General features: G+C 35.4%; 1 protein-coding gene across 1 annotated transcript in view; it reads left to right on the top strand.

The window, feature by feature from the left end:
* The window catches only part of LCA5 (LCA5, lebercilin), a 21,713-nt gene extending 9,657 nt beyond the window's left edge, over positions 1–12,056 (top strand). The window contains exons 3-8 of the mRNA XM_009274040.2: positions 1,283–1,812; positions 3,283–3,420; positions 4,667–4,763; positions 5,989–6,134; positions 8,023–8,161; positions 9,992–12,056. Coding sequence (XP_009272315.1) covers positions 1,283–1,812; positions 3,283–3,420; positions 4,667–4,763; positions 5,989–6,134; positions 8,023–8,161; positions 9,992–10,797 — 1,856 coding nt within the window. The 3' untranslated portion in view covers positions 10,798–12,056. The remainder of the gene's footprint in view (positions 1–1,282; positions 1,813–3,282; positions 3,421–4,666; positions 4,764–5,988; positions 6,135–8,022; positions 8,162–9,991) is intronic.
* Positions 12,057–12,400: the final 344 nt, after the last annotated feature.

Genomic DNA, 12,400 nt, shown 5'->3' with positions numbered 1-12,400 from the left:
AAAAGTGCAAAGTTGGTATTGGAAATTTTTGTTCTGCCCTAAATGTGGAGAAATTCTTGAAGGGGCTGGAAGTCTAGGGTTAATGGGAATTCCCTTAGTTGGTGATAGGAGTGGCATCATTCCTGCAGTGCACGTATTAGATAATCTTTTCACACCTGAATGTGATACAAGTGTTCTTTGTAAAGGAAAAAAAACCCTCCTTTTGTTTGCCCAAGCTGTGGAAAAAATGAGCATCAAGCAGAAAATGAATGAGTATTTGTGCAAAATGTTTAGAGGAAATTATAAAAAAATATTTTAAAGCTGTTATTTTTGCTGTAAAATATTCTCTGTAGAATAGAAACATGGTCAGCACCAAAGGGGAGGAAGAATTTGCTGTCACACACACTCAACTGTCTGTGTATAGGTAACTGCACTATTGCTGTACCCCAGCTTTCGAGCCTGAATTACAAGCTGCTGCTCAGTATGTTGCTTCCGACCACTGATGAATTCCGCACTCTCTATATATTCAGTTATTTTAAGAGATATTTTTGGTGGATTGTATGCTTCATTCTTTGAGTGTGGCTTGAGAGGCAAATAAGATAGAAATAAAATGTTTACCTTTTATCTATGGGGATGATAATAAAATAATAATATCAAACAGGAATGCGAGTGATGCATACTAGTAATCAGCTAAGGATACTGTGTGGAAAATAACTTGTGATACAAGAATAAATTATTCAGGGGAAAACCGAATTTTCATGGGATTTATAATTTTGCTTTGGAGGCTTTTTGCTTTGAGCCTTTGAAATTTGCTGTTTTGTCTGTAAGCGTGGCAGCTGGATTTGAAAACACTACTGCATTTGTCTGAGAGAATTACATATTGCATAATACATAACTAGCTAACACTCAGCTAATTGTTGCCATTTTAAAAGCATTTGATAATATTGTATGCATAAGAGTACAGTATTTCTAGAACATTTTAGTAAACATCATCAAATATTAACAAAATATGACACTTATTTGTGATACAATTTGCAGATGATTACTTTACAGTGGTCCTATATTGATGGCTGCAAATATTACCTCTTACAGTAGATCACAAACATAAATCTCCATTTTTTTAATCTATCAAAAGGAGCATAAGTCTATCATATATATGCCTTTTATTGTCTGGTTTGAAAGCTGCAATCTCTGCTAAGTATTGTAAAATTGTTTCAGGCAGAGCTTTATTCCAAGAAGGATGTCTGAATAGAAAAACTGCATTGTCTTATAGTAAACATGCTTTTTATTTTTCCTCTCTTAGCCACAAAGAAATTGGGTTCCAAATATGCACCAAGCAAAAGAGGGACGCAGTGGGGTTTCCGTTCTCAGAGCCTCACTAGGGATTCTCCTGCAAAAGATATAGATCTTGTTACAAAAAGAGTTCTTTCTGCTAGGCTGCTGAAAATCAATGAGCTCCGAAATGAACTGAGCGAACTCCACATCAAACTAGATGAGCTGCAGAAGGAAAACAGGGCACTGAAGAGGCTTCAGCACAGGCAGGAGAAAGCCTTGAATAAGTTCGAAGATACAGAAAATGAAATCTCTCAGCTCCTTGCTCGGCACAGCAATGAGATTAGAATATTAAGGGAGCGCCTACGAAAATCTCAAGAGAGAGAACGTGCAACTGAGAGACGGCTGAAAGATTCGGAAGATGAACTGTACAGAACAAAAACTGTCTTGCAGAAACTGAAAAAGCTGTCTGCAGATAAGCACCTTGCTGAAAGAGATGACCTGGCAAAGAAACTAGCCTATGCAGAGAGCAGGCTAGAGGACAGTGAAAAAAGAATTAAGGTGAGATGACTTTCTTTTTGTAAGAAATTCTGGTACAGATATTTCGTACCATAATGGGCTTCATGAATTGTATTTTTTCATAGTTGTTGAACAAATAGAAAATCATTCTTTTTTTTTTTTATGCATAAGTACAATCAAGTAAATTATTTCCAACGTGATTATATAGTTACATACTTGGTAGTTGTGCATTCAAATTTCTGTTTACAAATTAAGTGTATTTTGTCAGAATATATACTGTGGACTTGTGCTTTTAAGTGCTTTTATAACTAGTAATAATGTTTCAGAAATGCATGCAGCTATAATAGAACTTTATGCAATCTAACTTATCCTCTTGGAGGGGAAGCATTTGTTAGAAATTTCTGGGGTATTTAGGGAACTCTATACTAAAATTCTAAAAAGCATATGTATAGTAATTCTTTTTCAATTTTGTGAACTGCATTCATGCAGTGTTTGATTGTCTACTATTCTGTACATCTGAGAGCCGAGCTGAACAAAATTACAGCAATTTTTTTAATATCAAAATGAGCTTTAGAACATTTTACAGGTATCCATTTTAAGAATTTTGTGCAGTATATTTTAATTTTGTTCAGAAAAAATGTTTACATTTTTGTAAACATGTCTAAAAACTCATTTAAAAATAATTGTGTTAACACTGTTAAACTGTTGGCAGTTGTATGCAATACTATTTTTAGCTGAAATTATGTTGGTCATTAAAACGGTGTTAAAGTTTGGTGTCTGTATTAGTAATTAAACCTAAATTATATTACAGAGATAATAGATCTGGAAATCCAAAGGATTAAGCTGGAAACTAAGCTTTCATAAAATAAATCCCAAAATACCAAGATATAAACTGCTGAGTTACCCAAATCACCTCACCCTGTATTGTCACCATCTGGCATCTGTAGTTTTATGATCAGGTATTTCAGCATGTGTAGTACTGGATAATGTTAAAATGAATCATGCTCTAAAGTAAGGGATTTTCTTCTACTTTTTTTCCTTCTCTCATCTTCACAGGTTCACTTAAAACAGCTATTGCAAGGCGAGGGTATGTAAATGAAATCACAATCACAAATTTGTTTCTAGTACAAAGGTTAAAAATTATTTCTTGTTGTCTTCCTTCTTAATCCTGCGCTTTCCAGGAGGTATTCTGTTTCTTAAGCATCAGTTTGAGATTTGTCTTAAGAGATCCGGAGGTCCACTGTGCCAAGAGCCTCGCAGAAAGTAGTGTGTGTTCCCATTGTGTCCTCACATCACCTCTCAATACTCCAGAAGGATGAGCTGCAGCATCTGCAGGTGCTCTGTCTGCCCCCTCAAAGTTAGGATTACGGGTTTAAATGTATTCAGTGTTACAGCAGTGGTGGAGCCGATATCTGAATCCAAGATGCTGGTTTACTGTAATTTTACTTAAGTAATTTGACTATAAGAAAAGTACTTCAGTTATTAAAAAACATTATTTTGTTTTAATTGAAGGATCTGGAAAAAAATCTTGAATTAAGTGGTAGCAGTTTTCAACGAGAGTTACATTCAAAGAAAAAAAAGATGTATGAGGCTCAAGAAGAAAACAGAGTTCTCCAAGAAGAGCTTAATCAACTAAATCAGAAGCTGAAGGTAAAATGTGAAGTCGCTGACCATGTTCTGGCATTTTATCTTTGGAAGTATCTGTAATCAGGTTTGAATAGTTTACCAGTGACTGCACTCTCTGATGTGTACTTAATTATGTACCACATGTGAGTTCTTTTCCTGCTTTAAATTGAAATGTTCTGTGCTCTGACCCTACAGTGTTTGTAACAGGAATGTCTCTATGTTAATCATTATTGTTAGCACTAGTTAAGAAAAGCAAGATCAAGTACATAGCCAAGCGTTGCGATTAAACCACAAGGTCTACTGGAAAATTACGTTTTGAAGGCTTGACTTTTAAAATTAAATCTGCAGGTATATACAGTACTTTTATGTTACTAATGTACTTGCATTACAGTAGGTTTGTGTAAAGATTAATTTCATGTATTTGTGATATCCATGTGTGTTGCTAAATTTGTGCAAAGGTTTATTTGCATCCCCCCACCCCATCGTTGCCCAAATTCTAAATTCAAGGACTGAAAATATTGTTATGTTCTACCTAGTCAGAAAAAAAGATTAAATAAGACTTGAGCTAAAGTTTCTAGAAGAATTTCCTCGAAACCCCAAGTCTCAAACATACTTTTATAATGGAGATGTACCAGTTTACCACCTTACTAGCTATCAAGCAAGTAGCAGTACCGTTAGTAACTCAAAAATGTATTTGTTTAGAGTAAGTGTTTTAAGCCTGATTTGTTAGTGGAGAGTTTGATATTTTGAAAATATTTTCATTATCAGATGATTTCTGATAACTCACTGTTCATGTCTGTATTTTATTCAATAAATGTCATTAAAGAAGAATATGTCTCTTCCTCTATGATGCAGTGGGCCTCTGCTCCGTGGTACTGACATGCCCTGTGACAAGTAACATTGCTAGCATTGAAATGTTTAACTCTTTACAAAAATGAAAATTCAGTTGTGCAATCTGTACATACATTGTAAGTCTTATTCAAGTTTATAGAAGCATTGGCATTTAGGTTAATTTTCACTGCAGAGGTGCTTTCCCCCCCTCGCCCCCCGAATATTTTGCTAATGAGTTTTTTGGGGGAGGAAGTTCTATCTGCTTTCTTACAGCATAAACAAACTTAGGAATGTGATTGTTCTCCTTAAAACATTGGGTGTTACTATTGATTACTTTACTCTGTTTCTATTTACAACATGTATTTTTAATTTAATTTACAGCTTTGCTGTAAATGAAATGTTAGTAACTCATTGTTATACCTACCTCTTTCATTCACAGGAAAAAGAAAGGGAACTTGAAGCAAAAAATATATACGCTAATCGTATGTTGAAGCTTTCACCAAGAAAAGACATGGATATTATACAAAGAAAAAGAGGTAACTTATATAAAGCAATAAAGGCAGAAAAATTAATAGTGACACTTTTAAATTACTCTGCTAGGTTGTATCATTCATGCCATTCAGTGTTTGACCCTGCCGCTGCTTGTTCAAGAGCGTTTACTTTTTTGCACTGCTTTCAACACAGCACTGGTTACAAAGAAGGGCACATTGTTTGTTTGACTGTTCTGTAACTGCAGCAGAACCAAAACCCAGAACTTCATCAAACCACGTTCTTAACTCCTTTCATACCAGATGTTCCTGGGTGAAGGAGGAGGGGAAGATTTTTTAGTAAATTCTCTAATAGATCATAGATAACGTCTACATGACAATAAATTACAGAGGCTTTAAAAATATGGAAGTTCACTGCTATGAATATTTTGGTGATTTTTTTTTTTTTTTTTTTAACTAATTCAAATTTACTGTCTGTCAGATAAGCTGCACTTTTATTTCCTCAAAGAGTACATATGTCCCAGAACATAATCTTCTAAAAGTACCAGTGCAGTGATTTCTTCTAGTGTGACAAGGCAGCCTCAAGCCTTATGCTACCCACATAAATATGTGTGTATATATGTGTGTCTGTGTGTGTACTTAGATTATCTTCAGTCGTCTGGGTGTGTACTTAGACTATTTTCACTTCAGTAGAACCTGCTTGTCAGAAGAAGCAGGAATTTATGGGACTGTTTTAATATTTAATGGAAGAAGTAGGAATTTATGGGACTGTTTTAAATATTTAATGCCAGCATTTCAAACAGTTTGTCTGCTGCTCATTTTATTATAGATACTCTACTATTATTCCATTTCAGGTTCAGATTTTTAAAAATGTCATTCCATAGAGATAAGTATATGTGTTTCAAAGATGCAAATAAGTTAATTTTAATTTTATGCGTTTGCTTCTCTACACGTTGCTTCTGTGACAAGCAGTAAGATGAGTGAAATATATTGTGGGGATTTTTTAACAAATATTCAGTATACTGTAATGACTTCATAAGTAGCTTTAGGGTGGGGGGGTATTTTTTTTCAGTAGAAGTTTTGCATGCAACTCTTTTTTTAATTAGCTTTTACAGATGCTGAAAACAGCTATGTGAAACTTGTCAACAGTTTCCACTTCCATTGGCTCTGATACAGTCTTTTATGTTTGCTGCAAATCATTAAAAATTAGATAGGTATATAGTGGGATATTTTCAAGTGAAAACATGATTTAATTAGTTTGTATTTTCTACAGCCAACAACCAAAATATTAAAAAAGGAGCACAGCTCACAAAAGGTGTACAGACCAGTGGATACTTCTCACCAGTAGAATTTCTTCCAGAATCAGAACTTGTCTGTGGCGACACAGTAAACAAGAAAGAAGGGATTCTTCCTAAAACAGTGAGTTCCATAAAAATTTGAGACTTGCTCTAGATAACTCACCTATCAGACTGAATGTTTAATGCAGAGCTTATATTTTAGAAAAAATGTGTAAATAGACAAATATATAGAAAATATAATTTAGAAAACATTCTGATCTTTAAGAGAAACTCTACCTTTCCAGAAATCTCATACTGCATTTTTGTGACGCTGAGTTCATCATATTCTATGTCTTACTGATAACCATTAGCTCAATTTGTTTCTTTTTCTGCCACTGTCATTTCTTTGAAGTTTTTAAGACTTCATTTTGGTTTTCTTCCCTTTTTCTTTATTTCTAATGCTTATTTGAGCAATCTGTTGTAACAGTGCTGGCTGCCTCGTCTCTCTTTTTGCTTTGGCCTTAATTATGGTTTCTTTTACTTTCCAGATATTTCACAATGCATAAATCTAATACTTCCTCTTATTGTCATAGTGCTGGTATTTCTTCTGTCGTTTTTCCAGCTTTGTGAATATGGTTGGATTTTTTTTTGTTGTTTTTCCCATTTCCCTTTTTATTATAAAATAGTGCCATTAGAAGTATTGCTAATACTTCTGTGACCTCAGGCTAAAATCAAAGAGATTTGTAAGGTATTGCAAATCAGAATGACACAGATTCTGGTACAAATTGTATAAATTCTGATTACATAAGACTAGGATTATTTGTCAGAAATAATGCTCTCATGATGGTCTTGACTGGCTTCCTGGTAGGACTGAAGCTTTTTCATGGCTGTTTCATTCATATCCTCTCTCTTCCAAAATCCTTTCTGTAAGCGTGGATGTAGTTCAAGGTGTGCATTCTTCCAGCATATACTTTGGTGTGTCAGTTACAGAACCACACAGTTGGTACAAGTGCAGCTCATGGAGTCCAACTATATGTCATCTTACAAACCTCTCTAGTTTGTGTATGGCTATTGCTTTAAGTAACATAAATTAGATTTGGGTCGCCTGTGCTTTCATCAGTTTTCTAAGTCAAGCACTTTAAATACTTGGCCACCATCTCTTTATGAAGTTTGTTTTGTTTTTTTTTAAAATATAATAATGATAATGTTGTACATTAAGGGAAAATATTTCTTTTGGCTAATATTAATATTTTCTTTGTTCATTAAGTAGTAACTGTTTCTCTTAGAAGTGTATTTTAATCTAGAAGCTTATTTCACTCTAAAATAAGCACAAACTACGAAGTTAGCATCCACTTGTTGGATTACGCTGGCTTTCTCGTCACTTCATTGTCACTACTTTTCTGTGTTAGTGATTTTTACTGCTGACATTAATATCTTTTCTGCAGATTCTTCCCTTTCAAATGTGTATGTATACTCCCTAGCTGAATTTTTCAGCCAAGGTTAAACCTTTCTCTTTCACTGTTTGTTACTTAATACTCCATAACTTTAAGTACCACCGTGAAACTAACTGAATCTACAACCCACTCACTTGAGTAAAAAGATCAGATTGTGGAAATAGAGGGTAACTAATTGCTTGCTTGTTAAAAGAACGAGGTGGTGGGGTCTGGCCTTCTATTAAAGTCCTTGAAAAAGACAGATTCTGACTTCTAAAGAGAACTACCCTAACACGGTGATAATTTTGCTTTATGACATTGGAGCTGCAACTTTCCTGAAATGTGTAATACAGAATAGAGTTGATTGTCTATTCATTTTGTTTCAGGTGCATAAAACTATGTTAGAGGTGATAAGATTTTAGGGCCAAACCCCTGGGTTGTCAAAGCTGGTTTGGTTTAGATGGCTTGCTCGTTTTTATGTTTAGCAGTAAGAATGTGATTTCAGGATGACATAGAAGTTCATATGATTTCGTTTGTTTGTTTCTTTTATTGATTATTTTTCCCCATCAGTTTCAGTTTTGTATTAATTTATTTCAGGAAAAAGAAACTCAAGACAAAGGATGGAAAGAGCAAGCAGACCTCCTAAGACAAGACCAAGACAGGGAAAGGGAAGAGAAATTGAAACGTTTTCAAGAAATACAGGCTTTAGAGGAGAGGGTTCAAAAACTACATGATGGTAAGGAAACGGGCAGCTGAAGGCTGGAAAATACACCATAGAATACTAATCAAGTGAGGCTGCTAGTTTCTTGTGAGAAGAGCAAAATGATTTTGCAGAGATCACTACAGTGGAAAATTATTTTCAGTTATATTATGCAAAGAGAATCAGAAAGAAATACGGGATATAGAATAATCTGTACTCAGCTGTGATTAAGTATGCAGCAGCAAAAAATGCTGTCCACGGAAAATTATTGAAGCCTGAGAGATTTTGCTTTACAAAACAAGGATGACATAGCAGGTAAATGCTGATGTTGTCTCTGACTTGCTAGATGTTATTGAGGTAGGCAGTAGATTTTTACAATTGGAGAATGAATCTGCTTTCCTTAATATGGCCTGGTTTTTCAGTACATATCTACTTCACTTGTATCATTTGAAATTATAGTTTCTCTTTTCACTTGTGGTTATCTGAATCATTTGGTGTGGCTGTTTGAGAAATGTCAGTTTCTAAAAAAGCAAAATTAAAATATAATGATATTCATGTGGTTTTCACAACATCTTAATGACTTACATTCATAAGTCTCTTAATCTAAAGTATTTTAGATGGACTGCATCCTGTCGTGTTAAAATACTCTTTCAGTGATTATAGTTAATGAACAGTAACACTTATTCTAGATGACAAGGAAGAATTCTAAAAATCTGTAGCTGCTTTCAGAGGTAAATTCTGTGTAAAATCTTATACCTCCGCTGGCATCAGTGCACAACTTACATAAGCCAAGAATCTGCTCTGTTCTGTCTTCTCTTAAGTAAGATGATTTGACCACCTTACCCGTCTTACAGTATAAGCTGCTATTTTCCCCACTTTACATACAGAAAGGTAGCTCCTTACTTAACTTGGTATAATGGTATGCTATTGAAAAAATATATATATTAAATATATTAACTGAACTGTTGCAGTTATTTCTGTAAGCTTGAGCTGAAGTACAATAGATAACATGGAACTTTGTGAAAACATCAGTCAGAAATTTTAATGAAGTGTTCAAAGAGGAATGCCAGTATGTTGAAGGGGCCAAGTAGTCACATTCAACTTTTGGCCAAACACAGGTCTGTTGTCTCAATAGAAAAATATTTTGAAGAGAGAAATATTTGAGAACCTTCCTTTTTCTTGTACACATAAGAATTTGCAGGTTCTATCTAGAAGTTTATTACTGTTTTGCACCTTTGGTGTCCCTTTATAGCTGTGCAAACTGACATTTGGTATTTGCACAGACACTCTCATTGAGTTCACGTGGTGATGCACAGAACACTCGTGTAAAGGTGTTTTCTGTATGCAGCAGTTGCAATATATTTTAAATCATTCACTACTTGAAACCAGTAATGACTCCTATGACTTTGTGGCCTGATAGCTTCACAGGAGTAGTTCCCTTTATGGAAAAAAAAAACCCAAACATATGTCCCAGAACTGTCCTAATGTCAGTGGTGCTGACAAAGAAAAATAAAGTACTGTGAAAGTCAGAACTATTAAAATCAGTGATGTTGTATTCATGTTCATTCAAACTCAGGAAATCGGAACTCAATTGGCAGAAATGAAATTCCTCTGAAAATTCTAGAACGTGGATAATGTCCTAATACCTTTGGAAGATGACAGTAAACTTCCATATCTTAGTAGAGAACCTGGTGTGAATTTAGTTGTAATTTTTGACGAATTTATTTTTGCAGTAGGAAAACCACATTATGTATAGAAGAGCATATTAAAAACTCAGTGGGTTTTGCTTGCATTATTTTCAAAATATTCTTTTAAAGGCATTTTAAAACTAAAACATTTTAAATAATGTTTAAACATTTCCTGCAGAGTGGGAAAGGGAAGAATATGACAAAATGAAAAAAGAAAGCAGCTTTTCATTGGATAAAGAAGAGAAAACCAAGATGGAGACAGAAATCTACAAACCTGAAGTAGAGAGAGAAAGCACTGAAATGCTGGAAGAGCTGCGAAAAAGAGAGTTCCTGCTTGCTAAAATGCAAGAAATTGATAGAGAAACTCAAAATGTAACGAACATGAAACCTGCTTCCCAAGCACCACTCATAAATACAGCAAGAAAATCTGATTCCCTGGAGAAAAAAGAAAAAACTAATCAATTCTCTGAGATTCCTGGGGGGGTTACTAATGGATTTCCTGTAGATGACAGCCAGGGTGATGCCACAAGAGCACAAGGGCAGAAGCAACGGAATCTAAGGACCGTAGATTTAAGTAGTGAGTTAACATTTGGTAGTTATGTACCTTCCTTTGGGAAAGGATCAGGGAGACCGAGTTGGCTTACTCAAAAAAGTGTCAACTTAGAAGAAAATGTTAAGGAAAATGCAGATTTCAATAGTAAGAAAGAAAAGAAGTCCAATTTAATGGAACAACTCTTTGGAAGCAGTGCCAGTACCATCCTTCTTTCTAAAAATAACGATACAACAGTTTTTGACATAGATTGGGACTCTAGTAATACTCTTCTTGTCGATAAAAACAGTAAAGTCAAAGTAAAAGAAAACAATGAGCTTTTTGGTGAAGGAAGAAACCTAAACAGACACCGTTTGCAACACACTACAAGCAAGCCAGGAGTTAAGACCCTTGGTTCTTTAGAAGATGAAATTAAAGAAGTAATCTTACAATGATCATATTTTTATATGTTTCATATGTAAATACTGAAAAATATTTTCATGTAATATTTATTAGATACAGATTTGAAACATTTCAGATATATTGTAAAGCCTTATGAAGGAATAATTCACAGAAATGGGTATATGTATAGAGGAAAGATGCACTTTGATAGAACAGCCTAACATATGCAGGAAATTTCTTCTAAAATGTAGTATCCAAATACAGACCTTGGAGGTCTGTCAGTGACTCTTTCAGCAGAAAGACAGGGAAGGTGTCCTGAGGGACTTTGACAGATGAGATAGGTGCTGGCTGGCCGCTTCAGTCAATCAGAGAAGATGCTTTTGCCCGAACTTGGGCTCCAGACCACCTGTCACTATTGCCACGTGGCACCATCTGACTTGCGCAGCTGTGGCTTGGAGGCCGAGAGGCTTGGTAACGCAGAGCTGGTAGGGATGCCATAGGAATGGAAGGACTTGCAGAGGCTTACACTCACTTGCGCCCTTTGCTCACGCTCTCTCACACCATTCATGCTCCCTCTCACTCTTGCTCTCTTGTGTGCTCGCTCTCTTCCCCCTCATCCTTCTCTCTCTCTCTCACTCTTTCCCTTTGCTTGCTCTCACCCTCTCTCTCTTGCCATCGCTCTCTAAATCTTTGAGACTTACTGACGTGTAATGGTATGTAAGTAAAATTATACTTCTCACAAGGGAGCATTATAATTTATTGCAGAATGAGTTGGCTAAGAAGGCAACAAGCTTTTATGTGGCAGCCCTGGCATTCAGGGCAGCTACTAGATGTGCATCTCTGGCTAGCCAGCATAGGAAGAGTTGAGGTTTTTTTACCTGTAGGCTGCTCACAGTACACTGCTTTTCATTTGGACTACTTCTTTTAGGCCTCAGATATTTTCTTTCTCAGGCACTTGGAGAGCCTCTTAACCGTTTCAGGAGAAGGCATGTGTAACATCAGTGTCATGAAATGGATAGAAAAGATGTACCTAGCACAAAGGCTCAGGTAGAAAAAGAGTATTCTACACTGCAATCGTGTTATCTCAGAAGAACACAACAGAAACACAATCAACTCAGGAGCAGCTGACCTTTCTTCTGCATAGGTTTTCTGTAGACCTTACTACCAAATTTGTCTAACTCTTCTCATATATGCAGGTTATATTTATTATATAATGCCATTTTTTGTAATTTCTGAATTTTCTATGTAAAATTCCAATCATTACTAAGTCGTTTTTTAACAAAATGGTTTTGTTAAATGAGCTGAGTAAAATTTTTGTGTGTAGATCATCTTTAACACAAAGTTCTGACTTTTTATATCATGTTACTGACACTGGTGGGGGGAGGGAGGGTTGGTAGCAACATTGCTAGTGATGTTATTCACTGCATGGTGCCATGTGCACAAATTAAAAAGGTAGGCAATGAAGGATTTAGCAGAGGCATTCCAGAAAATAAGCTGAAGGTCATTCCTTACTAGAACAACAGATTTTGAAATGCCTCTCTGATATGCTCCCTATTGAGCCTGCTAAATGGGGAGGCTAAAAAACCTGCTAAAATGCAGAGAAGAATTCTCATGATTTCAAAATGCTTTGAGTCAAGATTTCTCTGAACACAATGG

The sequence above is a fragment of the Aptenodytes forsteri genome, unplaced genomic scaffold (genome assembly GCF_000699145.1).
Source record: "Aptenodytes forsteri isolate BGI_AS27 unplaced genomic scaffold, ASM69914v1 Scaffold288, whole genome shotgun sequence".
Classification (NCBI taxonomy): Eukaryota; Metazoa; Chordata; class Aves; order Sphenisciformes; family Spheniscidae; genus Aptenodytes; species Aptenodytes forsteri.
The sequence above is the reverse complement of the archived record's forward strand: the minus strand, read 5'-3'. Positions and strand labels throughout refer to the sequence as shown.